The sequence below is a fragment of the Ursus americanus genome, chromosome 3, assembly GCF_024610735.1.
Source record: "Ursus americanus isolate L20-20 chromosome 3, mUrsAme1.1.p, whole genome shotgun sequence".
Lineage (NCBI taxonomy): Eukaryota > Metazoa > Chordata > Mammalia > Carnivora > Ursidae > Ursus > Ursus americanus.
Window position 1 is genome coordinate 95,489,342 of NC_142129.1, and position 18,549 is coordinate 95,507,890.

Below are 18,549 nucleotides of genomic sequence, written 5' to 3' on the forward strand. Positions count from 1 at the left end.
ACCATCTGGACCAAGCAAGTGTGGGCTCCCCGAACACCCCGTCCCTGTGCACCCGTAATTTCTGAATGGTTCAGACAGTGCTACAATTTATTCATGATATTCTGTGCTTTTTTCTTGACAAAAAGCATTCTTCGCATTGCTAAGCAGTACAATAATGACCAGTTCCGCAGATAAGTTCCACGCACACGTAATCACTAAGCCCGCGGAACCCCGCCAAGCGCACATCTGCCGTGTGTTTCTGGAGCTGGAGCTCGGGTAACGGTCCCACTTGTAACAGTGGGTTCGGGAGAGGTGCAGCCGGGCTTGAAGCCAGGTCTCCAGCTCCTGGGTCAGCTTTTCCTGCCCTGGTTTGCGGAGCCTGTCCCACCGAGCATAAGGCCAGCAGAGTTTGGGGATCTGTGCTTGGTTCCCTGTGAGCTGCCTGAGCCTGGGACCCTGACAGCCAGACCCCCCCATCAGACCAGTTGGGCTGGACCCTCCCTCCACCCTGAGGACAGTCCGGCTGCAGGGGCAGAATGGGGGCTCCCCGGGGACCAGGTCAGAACCACCCATACCCCAGAATTGTCCAGCATCCCATGTGGGGCTCTGGCCCTCCTGATTCTGGGCATCAACAGCCCGCCAGACTGGGCCAGCCCTGGACTGAAACCTGGCCCCCTGGGGTGGGAGCCGGGCTTCCCGAGAACCTTACACATATGCTTTCTTCTGAGGACCACTGAGGCACGATTCCCGCGGTGGGGTAAACAGCACTCAAGTGGGTTTCAGGTGTTCGTAGGGGGGTTTTTGGGTGCAGGGTCAGAGTCAGGAGCAAGGGAAATGGGGGCCATCACTGGCGTTAGCACCCCGCTCCTCCCTCAGAGGAAGAACACTCCCCCCACCAGGCTGCCACGCTTGGTTGTGATAATTCGGGGCGGGAATTACTCGGGAGCCCAGATGCCCAGAACCCGCTCCGTGGGTGGTGACAGCCCCTTGCCTGAGTCGTAAGAACAAGCACTCCAGGAAGGGGTGCAGCAGAGCGCGTGTGGAGTGTGTCCGGGCTCCCGTGCCCACGAGCACACCTCACTCTAGAACCAGCAGCACCCCGATCTACCACTCTGGGACGCCGGATGCCCTGGCCTCTAGGCGGTGCCTCACCTTGAAAGCTCGTGTCTCCCTTGAGAAAGTGCTCACTGGCGAGGACACGGACTGTGCTGGCTTGTCGGGGAGATAGCTCGACACGGGGAGACCTCTTACCCCTGCCGTGTAGACGCCAGCGAGCGAGCGACGCAGCAGGAAGGAGCAGGACACCATCGTGCTCTGGATGCCCACGAGGCAGATGAACTTCAGCGTTAGGAGGAGCGAAAGGGTCCCCCGGAGCCAGGTCACCCTCTGAGACGGAAGGACAGGGCAGGTCAGTGTGTCCCACCGGCCTCGGAGGGCACGCCGATGCAGGCACGCTAGACCACACTCACTGTAGCCCCACGGTGAGCCCTGGACAGGACCACCCCTGCCCACATCTGCGAGATCACGTACAGAGTGTGTCCCGCCCCTTCCTGAGGCCCAGGCCCCTCCCTCTGGGACCTGGCAACAAGGAGCGCACAGAGACAGGGAGTGCGGGCCACCAGCCCGTGGTTCCCGAAACCCAGCAAGGGAAAGCCGGGCATTGCAGCCACAGTTCTGGGGGCTGGAGCCCACGGCCAAGCTGGAATCCAGCTGGAAGAAAGAGGGGGGAAGAGCGCAGACACGCAGTGACAGGCAGAGCAGGAGCCTGCCACCCATCCCGGAGAGCGGCCACCCAACGGGTGGGAAGCAGGCGGCCACCTCTCTCGCTCCTGGAGCCTCCAGCCTTGAGGAGGGACAGACAATTAACCAAGTCAGTGCAACACGGGTCAGAGTGGAGGCCGGTTAGCACCATGAGGACGGGGTGACATTTAATGGAGATGTGAAGGCGGGGGGGGGGCACTGCCTGCCCGCTCTGTGCCAGCATGTGTGTGACGCTTGACCTCAGGGCCCTGCCATGCACGACCCCTCCCAGCCTGGAGGCCCGTCAGCACCCGGCTCACAGAATAACCCATTCTTTTTTCTTTTTCTTAAGATTTTATTTTTTTGTCAGAGAGAGTGTGAGCATGAGCGGGGGAGGGGCCGAGGGAGAAGCAGACTCCCCGCTGAGCAGGGGGCCCGATGCAGGGCTTGATCCCAGGACCCTGGCTGGGATCATGACCTGAGCCGAAGGCAGACACTTCAACAACTGAGCCACTCTGGCACCCCAGAATAACCCATTCTTCTAGGTTGTTCTGAGAGGGCCCAGCCCTGGGGTATGAAGTCATTTGGGGCCCTGGCTGTCATCATCAGGGGGAAAAGGGAGCTCCAGGCGTCCAGTGCGGTGAGGGAGGTAAGCAGTGAGGAAGCTCCACCGGCCTACATCCACGTCCACCAGCAGGACCCGCCAGGCTCTGCATGACAGGCTGTGCCGGCGTCCCTCCTCGCCCCCCGGACTCCTGCCTGGGCTCACTCACCCTGATGTGCACTCAGCTGCCTCTGCTCCTCTGATGGAGCCCCCATCCCAGTGGGGGTCAGTCCCCCGCTTGAAGCCCCACTTGGCCCCGTGGTGGGATTGGCTCTCACCACCCACCTCTAGGACAGCCGCAGAAGGAGGAGAGAGCACAGACCTGATGTGTCTAAGTCTCCCTGTGCCTCCTTTATGCCACCTCGACACCTGCTTCCTTCCCCCATTTGGGGTCACGGGGAGTCACTAGAGCAAATCCGTGCTCTGAGTCGTGTTACATGCAGACCACATGCACCCTAGCCTGCAACACAGATTCCAGCCCTTCCCTGTCCCGCTAACCCTCATCCTCGAGCTCAAGGCATTTTCGCTCGATATGGAACAAATCCCTTGTCTGGAACCTTCTAGAATGCGTATGTCCTCTTCCTTTGGACAGTGTCACAGGGCATGGCCCCACCTCGATGCCCTGCCATACCTGATTCCACGAGGCTGCGAGACTGAGGTCCAGAGATCCTCGGAAGCGTCCTCTGTGGAAGTGGTCCGTCACCTCCCCAGCGAGCGTGGCCAGGTGGCTGGAGGCTGCGTGGCAGGCGAGGCTGGCTCCCACTATGGCGAGCTGCAGCGGGGAAGAGAAAGGAGCCTCAGGGGGTGCCCAGGGAGGGGCCCACCACAGCCCCTCGTGCACTCAGGGTGCAACATCAGTGTGGAAGCAGGAGCTGGACACTGATCTCACGCTATTCGTCATGCACACGACAGGGGGAGGCCACACAACAGCTGGAATCAGCCAGGACATAAGCAGTTTCCCACTAAAAATAGCCTCATTTCCAGGTAAGGACTTCACTGTTCCTGCTTTTCTCACGGAAACAATGGGAGCGGCTACCTCCAGCCAGTTCCCTGGTTTGCGCCAGTAGTTGCGGACGCCCTTCTCGGCCACGCGGTAGAGTTGCAAGCAGACTCGAGTCAGGCTGAGCAGCAGGAAGGCCAGCTGGTGGGGGGGGGGGGGACACCAACAGAGCAGTGAAAACAGAAAGACCGATGGGACACGTGGTTTCCGAGCTCCGCACTCCCGGCTGCCTCCCCGCCCGTCACCTTCTGAGTAGACCCCCTGTGAGCTCATCTCAGCCCTGCGGAGCACTGACGGTAAGCCTCCTGTTCCCAGGCACCTCGTCCCGCAGAACCGCCCGCCCATCCCCGTGCCAGGTGTGAGAGACAGGGGTGAGCTGGCCATGGGCCCCGCACACAAGTAGACCCTGGGTGTGACCTGGCCCCAGAGAATGAGTTTTCTCATATTTGTGAAATATGTATATTATTGGCTCCTTGGCCACACGGAGCCTTCGAAGCTCCCGTATCAGGAAATTCTCGAAGCTCTATCTCCACCTAGAAGAGTTGTGCATTCCTGCTCACCTGTGTTTGTTCGCTCAGAGCGACAGCAGCGAGAGGACGCTCAGTAAGGGTCGGAGCTAAACCTGTCTGGGGGCAGGTCAGCCCTGCTGAGCTCCCACAGACCCTTCCAGTTACCACTTTGAAGCTATAAAAGCCTCCTTCAGGACACTGCTCTGTCCCTCTGGGGAGCAGTGCTGGCTCGGGCCAATGCTCACGTCAAACCAAAGAAAGACTGATGGCACTGAGTGCCGACTGTCCCGAGTGCCGGACTCTGCATCCCTGTGGGTCCAGGGGGAGGTGGGGAGCAGCCCGCAAGTGGAGCCCTGGGATCCACGTGCAGGGGAGGGGCGGGAGGACCCACCTCGGGAAGCGTGGGGCTGGACCACAGGGCCGAGTCACTGTGGAAGACAGCCAGCGACTCCACCAGCGGGGAGAGGGCCAGGCCCCCCGCAGGGAGCAGCTCGGCATGCAGGGACACGCTGGACAGAAGTCGGGTGGGAGGGTTATAGAGAGCGAAGTGCACCGACACGGTTCTGGTGCTGTGGTCGATCCACCCGCTGGCCCGGAGGCTGCTCAGGGCTGCGTGGGCTGCCGGCCTGCAAAGTGGTGCACGTCGGGGCAAGGCGTACATGGAGCCCCCAGCCCCGGCCTCGCGCCCCAAATCCCTGAGGCCAGCCAGGTTCCTGGGGCTGGACAGACGTACTTGTGTGCGTCCCCGCTCCTTGCCTGGGCTCCTGAGGCAGGGGCATTCCAGAGGAGGGAGGCCCTCCATCTCTCAGGGCACAACTAGGGGGAGAGGTGACCATCTCTCTCTGCAAGGCCTCTAGAATCTTTTATCTTTCCTACTGTGGCCTTACTTGGTGTTGGAAAGAAGCTACCTTTGACCTGTCTGTGTTTGGTAGCAATGAAAGAATCTCCCTCCTGTGTTGTTGGCATCACTCAGAGGCACTCGGCACCTGCCGCAGGGCCCCTGTCACCCTCACATAGGTCATGCGCTGCCATGGCTGCTGGGGGGCCAGGCCACCAACCGGGGACTGTGGCTGCAACTAGGGGGCTCATGTGCACAACGCCAGACTGAGGCGGGGCTGCCCTCCTTCCCGGAGCCATGTGAGGGCCCTGAGGCTCCATGAGTGTCCTGCTCAGCACAAAGCCAGCAAGGACAAGGGTCCATTAGGTTCCCTGACCTCCAGACCGCTGGTAAATTCTGGAGGAATGTTCCACTTGTTCCTTCTTGCCCTCAGAGACTGAAGGCCTCCATTGGCATTGATCTTCTGACATGGCCTCCCCGCCCTGGGCCTCACTCCTGTCATTCTGCAGTGAGAACACACCTGCCCCTGCCCCTGCCCCGGGATGGACGTGCTGCTGGCATCCAGCCGCCACACGGAGCCATGGACGGGCAGGCCTGGACAGAGCCCACCTCTGAATCCCACTGACCTTGTGCTGCCCAGGCTGAGCACCCAGGGCTCCCTTGCCCCACAGCCTCTGGAACCACTAGGGGCCACTCTTTGGATGGTGGGATCTGTCACGGAGGGGGTGTCAGGGCCTCCGACTCTGGGGCCACGTGGAGGAGGAGAATCTTCGGTAAGCACTGAAGGCGGGCTGGGAAGCTGGAGGAGAAACCGCTAGTCGGAGGGAGAATCAGACACTCGCTTCAAAGTTGACCCCGTGGCCTGGAGTGTCCAAGGCTGGCCACACACGGCCCCTGCTTTCTCAAAGCCCTCTCACTGTCCCTGGGTTCCAGCTGAGCCCGAAGGACCAGGGGTCCACCACATGGAGACCAGTGCCTGAGCTATGCACCTGTCTGGGCTTGGACATCAGAAGGGCTCCGTAGCGGGAAGACGCGGGTGAGACGCCCGCCCTCAAGCAGCCCCTCCCAACCAGGAGAAGATACGAGAATCTTGGTTGGGAGTATTTTCAGTATTTTAGATAGAGATGTCCTGGTTTCCCACAGCATGCCAGGACCGGCAGAGGGCGTGGGAAGGGTTTGGCTGTCCCAGACCCCAGCCGCTGACGATTTCAAGTCACAGCCATGCTCCCAGAGAGGGTTCCAGCGGTCTGCAGCCTTCCTGCCCAATGTCTCCCAGACTTTTCTAACTCTTAACTGTATGTTACAGAGAACAAACTGGTGGTCGCCAGAGGGGAGGGGGCTGGGGGATGGGGGAAACGGGTGCTGGGGATTCAGAAGTGCACCTGTCGTGATGAGCACAGGGTGAGTATAGAATGGTTGCATCAGCGTATCATACACCTGAAACCCACATAACAGTATATTCACTCTACTTCAATAAAATAAATGCATAAATAAAGAGCGAGCCTCGGGAGAAAACACACACACACAAAGAAGTAACCAGGAGGAGAGCCGCTTACCTCGCACGCGCTGCCAGAAGGCTCTCTCAGCTGCTGGATCACCACAGTGCCCAGCAGGTAGCATTTCCCGCCAAGGGCCCCGGGCTGGAGGAAGAAGGAAAACGCAAGACTGCTGGACAGACCACGAAGCTGGAACGCGTGATGTGCTGTGCTCTGGACGGCCCTCGCCCCCAGCCTAGATGTCAGGAGTTTCCCCCATTACAAACATTCCACGGGTTTAAAGAACTTTCTAAGGAAGACACAGCTTCTTCGTGGTCTTTGCACCAAATCTGAAGGGCCATTGTGTCTTTTTCTGGAGTGTGTCTGGCGTCATCCCACGCATAGAATACAATGAAAGTGGCATCAGAAACACAGCGGACCCTGAATAACACGGGTTTGCATGGCGCAGAGCCACCTACACGGGGACTTCTTTCGAGAAATGCAGGACGGGACTGTAAATGTATTTTCTCTCCCTTGGGATTTTCTTAAAGACGTTTTCGAGTCTCTGGCGTGCTTTATTGTAAGAATACAGCATAGGAAACAGCTAACACACAAAATACGTGCTTGTCAACTGCACTGTGGGGGAGGCTGGCGAACCACAGTTGGCTGTGGACAGCTCAGGTCTGGGGGAGTTGGAAGTGCTATGTGGAATTTCAACTGCTGGGGGGGCAACTCTAACCCCGTGCTCTTCAAGGGTCAACTGCATGGTGTTTAAGGAATGCAGGACAAAGTCATTTTATTTTTTTAAAACAAGGTAGAAAATGAAAGATAAGCATGGGATAGGGTTATTCTGTGAAAAGCATATTCATTGGTAGTTTTTCCTCAGAATTTGGGGAAAGCCTTGCCTCTTTCTGGAAGCTTCCTGGATGCTCCCCCCTGTCCCGGGGTGCCCTGTGTCCCCGTGTCACAGCATTTTGTGTAGTAATCTAGCCTTCCATCCCCACGGGCCCACGAGCTCTTGTGGACCCGCTGTGCCCTGCGTCCAGCCCGGCCTGGCCCCTGCTGGTGTCCAGGGGTGTGTGTGTGGCTAAGGCGGGTGTGCTGGGCCGAGAAGCAAGGGGATGCAGTCCGTTGAGCCTCCAACTCTTGGTTTCGGCTCAGGTCATGATCTCCGGGTTGTGAGATGGAGCCCCACATGTCGGATTCTGTGCTCAGGGGGTGTCTGCCTGACAGTCTCTCTCCCTCTCCCCCCCCGCTCATGCTCTCTCTAAAATAAATAAATACATCTTTTTTTAAAAAAAGTGCGCACAGAGGTGCAGGTCAGTAGCTTGGCACTCTCGCCCCACTGTGACGCACTCTCCTGCCGTGACTCCGTGTGGGGAGCAGACGGAAGCCCACCTGAGCGCCCGGCGGGCCAGCTGCGGACGCGCCTCGCCCATGCAGACCGTCCAGCAGCGTGGTCAGACTCCAGCCCCACCAGTCCCCCACACTCCGCAGGCCACCGGAGGCGCTCCTGGTACCCCTGAGCACAAGAGCAGAAACAGAAAGTGATTTTTCCCTAACGTGAATTGGAAGTATCTGCAGGAATGAAGGAAAGCCACACACAGTAGGAGGTGCAGTGTGACTCTGGAGTGCACTGGGCTCTTCAGCGGGAGGCAGGGAGACGGCATCGCGATAAAGCCCCTGTTGCTTTGTCACCTGTGGACGGCCAGCGCAGAGCGAGCACGGGGAGGGGAGCAGAAGAGCGGGGAGCTGGGAACCTCAGGGACAGGCACCGTCCTCTCTGTACACTGCTGCCTGCCGGCACGACGTGACCCTTTCCCTCCCCGGCCAAAGGCCCAGATGAGCCTCCCCGGCCCGAGGCTTCAGCAGCAGGCACGGACCAAGCGCAGGACCGCACGGAGCTGCGAGTCCACGGATGTCGGTCTGGCTTCTCTCCAGCGAATTTGTATTACTCTTGTTGGGTATCTGGTTCACTTTCCAACAACGGACTGATCTAAGGGAGCCGTGCAATTATTTCACACGGACACAGGTGATCATTTTCGCTGGCTCAGACAATACCACGGAGCCACACACGCAGACCCGACCATCAGGAGCTCCAAGCTGCGCCGGAGGGAGAGGGAAAAGCTAAATTTCTTTAGAGAGGGCAAAATACTTCTCATCTACCCCTTTTAAAACCCTTCCTTCCATGTGCCTCGCAGAAAGGACCTGTAGGAAAGGCAAGGATGGTGTGCTCCTTACGTTCCCACGGCAGAGGCCAGCGGGCGTCTGGTGGCTTTTACAGCCAGGTCTCCCTCCATGAGAAGCGGAGACCGGGATGCCTCTCGGGGGAAGTGATATCGTGGGAAAGCAATGAGAAGTGAGGAGAAGATCTAAACTCCAGTCATTCAAGGACACAATTTTCATCGTCCTGCCTCATCCAGCCACCAAATCTAGACCCCCACCCCCCAACAAAGAACACAGCAATGATGTGTTCTTCAAATGCCAGTGTGGTTTCATTAAACAGACGTGAGCGCAAGGTCGGGCCATCGCGGGGCTGGGGACCAGCCCTGAGCCGCTCCTGAGAGTCGGCCACCACCCGGTGCCCCGGCTCCGCACCCAGCGGCCACGGCTGTAGTGTGCAGCGGACTGTGGCAGGGGCACTAACACCATGGGAAGAGGCAGGCAGGTGCGACAGGTGGGTGCTGTCGCCCCCCAGAGCCCGTGTTACGCTTACCAGCACACCTCGCAGACTTTGTCCCAGCAAGGGATCGGGGGCATGTACTCTGTTGCTGATTGAGGCACATTTTAGAGACACTAGGCAGTGCTTTAAAACCTCACAGTCATGACAGAAACCGGACAACATAAAAGGGAAAGAAATCAAAGAGGAAGTGTCCTGATACGTCACTAGTGCATAGATTAATAGAGAGAAGCAAATGACCTCAGTCAACATTCGTATGTGCTATAAATATGTCCAGTCACGTCCGTGGCGTGTGGAAGTAAGTTAGCTGAGCTACCTTCCCTTACTGCTGCTATCTCCTTCTCCTACAGACTCACCCACGCATCACTTCTATCTTTCATTGGTTCGTCCATTTCCGGAGCCTAATCCAAGCAGGCCCTTTATACGGTGCTGGTTATCAGCTCTGCACACTGACTGAAACCGTGGTCGAACCACAATTTGGAGGGAATATTATCACTTCCTGACACTCGCTCCCCATTGGGACGACGTTAAAGAAACAAAGTCTCCAAGAAAGACCTGGATGTGGGGGCGCCTGGGTGGCTCAGTCGGCTCAGCATCCGACTCTTGGTTTTGGCTCAGGTCATGATCTCAGGGTTGTGAGATCGAGCCCCGTATCAGGCTCTGCGCTTGGCACAGAGTTTGCTTGTCCCTCTCCCTCTGCTCCTCCCCTACCTCCCAAGCTCTCTCTCTCTCAAATATATAAATAAAATCTTTAAGAAAAAAAAAGACCTGGATGTGACCAGAGACAGCCACCACATGCCCAGACTGTGCACAACTCCCCCCTCGTTCTCGACACACGCAGAGAGTAGAGAGTGAGCCAAACCATCCAAGAACGTTCTCACTCTGTGTTAATTAGAACTATTAAATAAAACAGGCCTACAGAGCTCTCAAAACATTGCAAAACTAAAGTCAGTAGTTATTTCCCATTTATGGCTCTTGGACAGAGTTACTATTTCATTTACTGGTGCTTTATTTGGTGGTTTATTTCTGTTTTACTTGGACTTTTGTGAAGACTTGATTGAGTCCAGAAAGACTTCAAAGAAAATTTGAATATAACGGAATCCAATATCATGATCATTTTTTGGGGTGAAGACTTAAGAAATCAAGCAGCCCCACTGCCTCACTTTGTGGATGGAATACTCAGCCCAGAGTCGAAGGACTTGCCCAAGTCACCTGCTAACCGAACGAAGTGGAACAAAGCCGGGTCCCTGAATTAGACTTGGTCCAACTGTGCTTTCGTTCTTCCTGGATACTGACAAACTCTAAACCCTAAGATGCTGTCAAAGTTTTAGGATCAGGTACTGGGGGAGGGCCGGGGCAGAAGGTCCCCCTGAATATCCCAATACACACCAGGACACATAGATATCTGCCTGGTGGCCAGTACACCAGAGGTAGTGGGATTTTGCATCGTAGTAGGAAATATGGGTCCATGCACACCCAGGAGGCCAGCATCTGAGCCATGAATCCAAGCCTATCGATGGCTCTGCACGGGAGACGTCACATAAATATTATCTCAGCTGCGGTATTTCTGATTTGAGTACCTATAGGCAACAAGTCGTATGAGAAATATGTCAAGTAGTGCTGACTTACGAAATATGAGATCAAAAATAAATGATCAAAGCCAGAAATAGCTCAGGTTTTCCTTTCCACTTCCAGAGAGGACGACCCACACGGTCACTTTGCTTTGTGCACAGCGCCCCCTGCTGGCACAAACTGTGCCTACATGGGAAGGGGGGGTTGGAGGGCTGAAAAGTTGGTCATTCATGGAAAGAACAGCTGTTTCTGCAAAAGGGGAGGCAGTTTCATTGCTGGAATGTTCACCTGTGAGCAGCTGCATCACTGTGTTCTGCAGAGAGCCCAGACTCTTGAACTCGGGCGTCCAGGTGTTACTTTACTAGTGGCTTCTAACCCTACATTTGCTCGCCCGTCATCTAGGTAGGTGTCAATTCAGCTCTCTCACGGGAGGTAAAAACAAATATGCCCTTAAGTAATAGATAAAATTAAATAGATTTGCCAGCCACCCACCTCTGTCCCCCAAAAAGCAATAAACATAAAGTACATTAAATTGAATTACTTAGTCAAGGGTAACACAGTCATAGAAAAAATGCAGGAATGTGGTTTAAAATATTCTTCAGAGGGGCGCCTGGGTGGCTCAGTTGGTTAAGCACCTGCCTTTGGCTCAGGTCATGATCCCAGGGTCCTGGGATCGAGCCCCGCACCGGGCTCCCTGCTCAGCGGGGAGTCTGCTTCTCTTCTGCCTGCCGTTCCCCTTGCTTGTGCTTGCTCTCTCTCTCTCTCAGAATAATAAATAAAATCCTCAAAAAAATAAAGTAAAATAAAATATTCTCCAGAGAAAAAGGAAGTAGATCTTGGAACACCATATTTTACTTCTGCCTCCTAAACCGTAGTAAAGAATCAATATACATTTGTATCACGCACTTCAGAATTCAAAGCCAAACTTCTTTGAAAGAACTATCAGACTGAATATTTTTGGCAGGTGAAAACAAAGTCACTTGATAACAACTGTCAAAAAAAAAAAAAAAAAAGAATGCCACACGAAGTATCCACCTTGATATAGTTCCTGTCCCAATTTCAGAAACGCTGACACATGGAGAAAGTTCTGGCATGACAAAATGCTGTCCCGTGGTTGCCTCTGGGTGTCAGTATTATTGAAATTTTTCGGCTTTCTATTTTTCAGTTCTTCCATGTTTACCTACAATGAACATCTACTACTTTTATTTATTTTTTAAGATTTTATTTATTTGAAAGAGAGCATGAGCACAAGCGGTGGCGGGGGGGGGGGCGGGGGGAGTTGGGGCAGAGGGAGAAGCAGACTCCCCGCTGATGTGGGACTCAATCCCAGGACGCTGAGATCATGACCTGAGCCGACTGAGCCCCCAGGCGCCCCAACATCCACCGCTTTTAAAAGTGGGAAGAGACAAATGAGCACTGGAGAAGTGGTAGAGAACTCGAAGGGAATTACTGCCGCTCGAAGTCATGTGCCATTTCTTGCAAACTGCGAGAGTCTTTGGTTGAGGAACTCAGCCTCCACAAAAAAGCAAACCCAATAACGTGTTTTAGCATCTTGGCGCCCAGACCTTAACATGCCTCAAAATATCGTTTCACTATTAACCAAAACAAGATGCCCTGAACATGCCCAAAGTCTGTAAAAAGAGGCTTCCTGTTAACAGTGGGGAAAATGCCCAAGTCAATTCGACCACTTTCTTCCATATTTCCTATATGGGACAGTGGCGAAACGCCTTCTCCGGGCTTCTGTTTTGCAGAAGTAAAACGTCCTGAGGGAGAAGACTAGATGGTCTGGAGAACTCCCTTCTTCTCCGACAGATTGTAATAGCAGACAGATACGTTTGGTTCAAAATAACAGAGTAAAGTAACCCTCGCCCCGAAACCCTGGTCCCTGGGTCCCCCCATGTCCCTGGGTCACCATGTGCTGGCCACAAACAGACCACTCCTGGTGCGGGGCCCTGGGTCTAGAAAAGGCAGACAAAACATCCTACCTTGTAAACTCCTTCTGGATGGCTTGACTGAGGGAGTGTTCATGCCGGGAGCACCTCCCACAAAGTATAAACATATGCAGAAGCAGCAAGAGCGAGTACATGCAACCATCTCTACGGAAACACAGTTTTAAATTAGCACCCACACCCACCGGCAAAACAGTTTTTGGAACCGGGCTTTTACATCCTTTTAAATGCCTGGGTGAATTTTTATATAAGGTGTAAGGGTGTGCTGAGGTTTGTTTTTTTCTGCACTTCTGACATCCAATTTCCCTGGCACCATTTTTAAAAAGGTTATCTTTCTCCAATGAGAGGGGCCTTGATGCCCTGTCAAAGAATCAGTTGAGCACATTTGTGCTGACCTATCGCCAATATTTGTGTCTTGGTTACCGTGGCTTGGCTTTGTAATGAGTCCTGAAGTCGGGCAGAGTCAGTCCTCCGGTTTTGTTCTTTTCCCAGAATTGTTTTGGTTATTTTTGTTCTTTTCCATATAAATTTTAGAATCAGCTTGTCAATACCTATAGAAAAGCTCATGGGACTTTGGTTGGGACCGAAACTATAGATAAGTTGGTAGGGATGGATACCGTAACACAAGTGTCCCAACACACGCGACGTGTCTCTCCATCTCTTTAGGTCTTCTTTGATTTCGTTCATGAGTGTCTTATGGTTTTCGGCATTCCAATTCTGCATGTTTTCTTAGATTTATTTAGAATATTCGGGATTTTCTGCGTAGACGAATCATGTCCTCTTTCAAGAAGCTGTTGTATTTCTTCTTTTCAAACTTGTAAACACTGTGTTGCTTTGTCTCGCCTCCGGCACTGGCTGGGCCTTCCCATGTGAGGTTTAATCAGAGCTGGGGAAAGGCGAGCTCCTTGCCTTGATTCTGATTTTTAAAAAGCACACACAGTCTCACCACTAAGTGTGAGGTTAGGTGTACCGTTTTCACAGATACCCTTTATTAGTTTAGGGAAGTTCTCTTCTATTCCTCGTTTGCTGAGATGTTTTTCTTTCTGTGAATGGAGGCCAAAAATTTTGTCAAATGGTTTCTTCTCCATCTGTTGAGATGACCATACAGTTTTTCTTACTAGTCTGCTACTACCGTGGATTCCATTCACTCTTTCCTTCTTGAGTCTCTTTTACCCCATAGGCAGCACCTCCTGCCCTAGTTGGTCTCTGGGGCTTATTTGTCGAGAACGCTGGCTCTACTATTGTCCCCCTCTCTCTGTCCTGCTTCCTAGGGACATGGCGTGTGCTCTCTTGTCAATTGCATGTTGGCACAAAAACGTGGTCAGCTTAAGACCAGGCTGTTTGGGGTAGGTTATGTCCTAGGTGATGTGTTTTCCATCAGGAGACACATAATATCTGGTTCTTCCTCTCTCCCCTTTTCTTTTAAGATTTTATTTATTTATTTGAGGGGGGGAGGAGGGAGTGCACAAGCAGACCCTGGGATCATGACCTGAGCTGAAGGCAGACGCTTAACCCATCCAGCCACCCAGGTGCCCCCCTTTTCTTTTTAAGTAGGCTCTACCATGTCCAGGGTGCAGCCCAACGCAGGGCTTGAACTCACGACCCTGAGATCAAGATTGTACGCTCAACCAACTGAGCCCCCCAGGTGCCCCAATGTTTGGACTGTTTACCTGACAAGGGGCCCTGCACCACCTGCCTTGCACCTGGGTCTTCTCGGGATCGGCAGATGTGCTCCCTGCAGCAGGGGCGCTGGGGGTTGGTACCTGCATTGGTGACTGTGCGAGGGACTTCCCGGGTCCCCACGGGGGCACCAGCTTGCACTCACAGCAGCACCACGTGACCTCACGTCTTCGCCACAGCCCACCAGCTGGTGCACGTGGTCAAACTTCCAGACTTTCGTACTTTATCTGCCATCTCCATCACCAGTGCAAGTGCTATCCGTGCTCCTTTTCTCTCTGCACTGTCGGCTTCCTGAGCCCAGTTTTGTTCTAAAGAGGCTGTTGGTCTTCTTCACGTTTTTGGAACCTCTTTGTATTTTAAGACAAAGCCTTTGTCTGCTACAAATACTCTTCCTCGTCGTCACTGCTTTTTTACATTACCTATGGCACCATTCGTCACATGAGATTTTTCTTCTTCAAGTTTCGTGTCACCGTATTTGTCTTCTCGTTCCGTTTCTGGATTCTAAGTCACACGGAGGTTTTCCTCGCCCACAGGTCACACGTTTGCACACGTGTTCTTCCGGGCCCTGTATGGTTTTGTTCTCACATTGAGATCTTTATTCACGTGGAATGAAGCTGTGTACATCGTGACAAAAGCATTCAGTTGTCTGTTTTACACTTCCCTCGTGACCATTCAGTTATTCCTCATGAAAAACTCCATCTTTTCCCCAAAGAGCTGAGAGAGCTCCATCACAGACTCCCGTGCTGTGGCGTTTGTATTCGGGTCCATGTCCAGAGTTCCGACCCAGTTCCACAGGGCTGTCTGCTGTTCGTGTGCACAGAGCCACACTCTTCAGCAGAGGCCCGTGACCTGCAGCCCCGTCTAGCAGAGTGAGCCCCCCACTTGCTCCCCCTCCTCGGCTCTTCCCGGCCAGCGCTCTGCGTCCGTTCTTCCAAAGGGACTTTGTAACTGACCAGATCCAGGAAAGAAGGAGAAGCGGAAGGAAAAAAAGAAATGTCTAGTGACCTTTGATGGGGACTGTGTTGAAGTCAGACATGGATTTAGACAGGGCTGGAGAAGACGTGATGTTTGACATTTGTGCTTTTCAGGACCGCTCACGCTTTCCCTGCGAAGTTTTGTGCATTTCCTCTCACAGGGATGCACGTGTGTGTTTGTGGAATTTTATTCCTTGGCCACATTAAAGAGCCTTTTATCAAATTCTCTACTGGCTTTCACTATGCGTATGAAAGACATTGGGTTTTGCATTTTACTGTCATAACCTGTTACTTTACTCAGTTCCCTGTCTGCTTTTCTTGTTTTCATTTTTGTGGGATTTTCCTCCAGACCTGCTGTCTCTAACTGCTATCTCTGGACCCACTGTCCCCTTGGTGTCCCCTCTCCTGTGGCGGGGCCCCCACCTGCACGCCCTGATCCCAGGGGCTGCAGGAGCAGAGCAAGGCCCAGCCAGCTGCCACCCACCTCAGGGCGACCCGTGTCCGGGTCTCTCTTCTCATCTTCTCCCTGATGACGCTGAGCTGGGCTGCGGATGGTGGACGTGCTCGGCGCAGGCGGCGTGCTTGCTGTCGGGCGGCCAACATCTGTGGGACGACAGTGCTGTGAGCTGGGGGCCGTGGATGAGGGCGGAGAGCCCTGGCACTCCTGCCAAGCCCAGGGAGCAGCAGCGCTGTCTGAGCCTCCTGGGGCTGGGGATAGGGACACTTCGTGCGGGTCACCAAAAGCAGGCCGGTGGGCAGTGGTCCATTCACAAACCCCACTCCTGTCCCAGGCCAGCTCTGTGGGCGTCTCACTGCACAGGAGAGCCGGTTCTGTCGGATGACAGGCCTGGGTCAGGTGCTTGGGATGCCTAAGGAATCAGAGACCCCTTGTCCTGGGAGGTCACAGATGTGGAACCCAGGGCTAGGTTGCTCCTCCCTTGTAGCTGGTGTGCCATCCTGAGTCCCATGGGGGACAAGACACCAGGCTGGACGCCTCGGGACCGTGGGCACTCAGGCATCCTGGGTTCAAGGGGTCAGCGGCCATACCCTCGGTTCCACCTGGCTTAGAGACGTGCTGCTGTCTGGAGGTCAGGCGCCAGCCTGACAGGGCTGCATCTTGAGAGACCTCGAAGTTTTCTAAAATCATGGCCAAGTATTCTATTTCTCATTTGCTTCAATAATTTAAGCTCATGTTCTCGATGCTCTGATTTCTTTGGGATGGGCTAGAGGGAAGGAAATGGATCCTCTCTGTTCACCCATCGCATCCACGCACACAACGATGCACAAGAAATTAAATCACACCCCAAAATGCAATTGGATTTGAATCCACAGAGCATGTGCTGATTGGCCCGATGGGGCTGGAATGGGGCCTGGACGGTGACCTCACCTCCTCCGTCTGGCTTGCACGGAGGGGCACACGGGATCTCGCACGCTCCTCCAGTTCAGAGTCTAGGTCCTTGGTGGCCGTGCGTAGAGACTCAGTGAAGAAGTGCGGGTCGTTCCTCCTTCTCCAGGCAAAGCCCAAGGCCACGAGGCCCACCTGGAAGGAGAGAGTGGACGATGTGTGCGCTGTCGCTGCCCCACGTCCCTGCTTCCCCGTCACAATCCTACACAAGCTGGTGTCACCTGCCTGGGATTCCCGGGACCCCGTTCCCCAGGCCAGAGCCTCTGCTCCCTAAGGCTCCGCATCCTTGAGTGAAAATTGGGGTTCAAGAGGTGCCCCCCCCATCCTGGGATGTGTCCGTGGGCAGCACGGCACAGGCCTGGCTCCCAGGTTCTCCTCACACTCAGTCAAAATATGAAGAAACGTAATAACGCGCTAGGAACGTGGAGCCCTCCCCCCACGCCCAGGCCCCCCTGATGCAGAGTGACTCCCGCTGGAGGCCCGCTCACCAGAAGTGGCTGCGTGACGAAGACACAGCACAGCACGGAGAGCGTCAGCAGGTGCAGCCAGCGCACACACTGCGTCGGGTTGAACCTGTCCCCCAGGAGAGAGCAGCCATCAGCGCCCGCCTGCCTGTGCACAGGGACGCTGCACCCGAAGGCCCGCGTCTTCGGGACGGCGTGACTACGGGCGGCAAGCGGAGGTGCGGCTGCAGCAGGGAGGAGGGCGTGCGGCTGGCGCCCTGCCGTTCTGCCCGACGGGGGGCGGACGGGGGAGTTCTATCTGTCGGGAGGGACGTCAACTTCATGAAGCTGCTAGGCGTGGAAGAGAAAGGAAAAGCCAACAGGGGAACACGGAGAGCATGGCGGGGATGGGGGCGGGGATGGGGGACTTGATAAAAATAACAATAAAGTTTGCTTCTGCAGAGCACTGAGCGGGTGCCAGGCGGTGAGCATGGAGGATTTCACTGGTTCCTCCTAAAACCCTGTGAATTTTCCCATTTCACAGCTGAGCAAACCGAGTCACAGAGAAGTTTTTTTTTTGTTTGTTTGGTTTTCAAAAGCAACTTGCTGGCCATCGGCCATCATCCTGTGAGTCAATTCATGCATTTGAAGAAAGGGAGGAGTCGGGGGGGGGGTGCTAGCGGGGAAGAGGGAAACATCCTGGTTTTCCGGCTACTCCTCCTGGGCCCATGGGAGCCACGCGGAACTGCCCTGGGGACGCCGGGGGCCGGAGCTGCCCGGGAACCGGGTGGAGAGGCCACAGTGTGGATGGGCAGAATTATAATCATTGTACCAGCACGTCTGGCCCAGAGCCCAGCTTCTCAGGAGCTCCGCAGCCGGGTTCCCTCCTTCCCGAGCGAGGGTCCTGCAGCCTCTTGTCCACCGGGACTCCATCCAGGCTGGGCTGCCGTCCCAGAGCTGGCCGGGCCCAGCAGCCCTTTGGGGTTTGTACACGATTTCCTCACCCCCAGGGCCGTGGGAGGGAGAAATGAGGACCAAAATAGCAATAGCATATCTGGTCCCACATGTTGCGTTCCCAGAAACGCAGGAAGTTTTTTCTAAGTGCTAGATTCCCATCCAAAGACCCGGGGACATCTGAAAACTGTGACTGCTCACCTGTATCCCAGAAACGCCGTCCCTAAGCCACAGGCCATGGAGACCATCCCGCAAATGGCCCACACCACGGAGCCTGACCAAGGCGGCAGTGCCCGCGGCCACCGGAGTGCAGCAAGTCCTCCAAACCCGCTGTTGGGGGCTAAGGGAGAGCAGGAAGAGGTCCATGTAACAGACCTCATCATTTCCATCTGCCCGAGTGCAGTCGCTAATTCTGTCAGCGGTACTGGGCCGTGGGTGTGCAGGCATTGGGGTGAACAGTATTCTGGTCCATGAGGGGGTTTCTAGAGAGATGAACACATAAATGGCTGGAGAGAGTAAAGCTGGTTGCTTGCCCAGTGTGGGTGGGCCTCATCCAATCAGGTGAAGGCTGGTATAGAACGAAAAGCCAACCCTCCAGAGCAAGAGAGAATTCCTCCTGCCTGACGGCCTTTGAGCAGGACAGCTGCCTTTTCCTGTCTTTGGACTTGAACTGAAACACTGGCACTCCTGGGTCTCCAGCTTGTGGACTGCAGGGTCATCAGACCTTCCGGCCTGCGTGAGCGCACG

General features: G+C 54.8%; 1 protein-coding gene across 1 annotated transcript in view; it reads right to left on the reverse strand.

Annotated features, from left to right (window-relative positions):
* Positions 1 to 18,549, reverse strand: part of PKD1L1 (polycystin 1 like 1, transient receptor potential channel interacting) — a 95,798-nt gene that overhangs the window by 13,067 nt on the left and 64,182 nt on the right. The window contains exons 38-49 of the mRNA XM_087860643.1: positions 18,004 to 18,142; positions 16,894 to 16,978; positions 16,388 to 16,540; positions 15,485 to 15,603; positions 12,383 to 12,493; positions 7,544 to 7,667; positions 6,227 to 6,310; positions 5,297 to 5,469; positions 4,224 to 4,458; positions 3,360 to 3,464; positions 2,955 to 3,095; positions 1,231 to 1,365 (exon numbers count right to left, since the gene is read on the reverse strand). Coding sequence (XP_087716769.1) covers positions 1,231 to 1,365; positions 2,955 to 3,095; positions 3,360 to 3,464; positions 4,224 to 4,458; positions 5,297 to 5,469; positions 6,227 to 6,310; positions 7,544 to 7,667; positions 12,383 to 12,493; positions 15,485 to 15,603; positions 16,388 to 16,540; positions 16,894 to 16,978; positions 18,004 to 18,142 — 1,604 coding nt within the window. The remainder of the gene's footprint in view (positions 1 to 1,230; positions 1,366 to 2,954; positions 3,096 to 3,359; positions 3,465 to 4,223; positions 4,459 to 5,296; positions 5,470 to 6,226; positions 6,311 to 7,543; positions 7,668 to 12,382; positions 12,494 to 15,484; positions 15,604 to 16,387; positions 16,541 to 16,893; positions 16,979 to 18,003; positions 18,143 to 18,549) is intronic.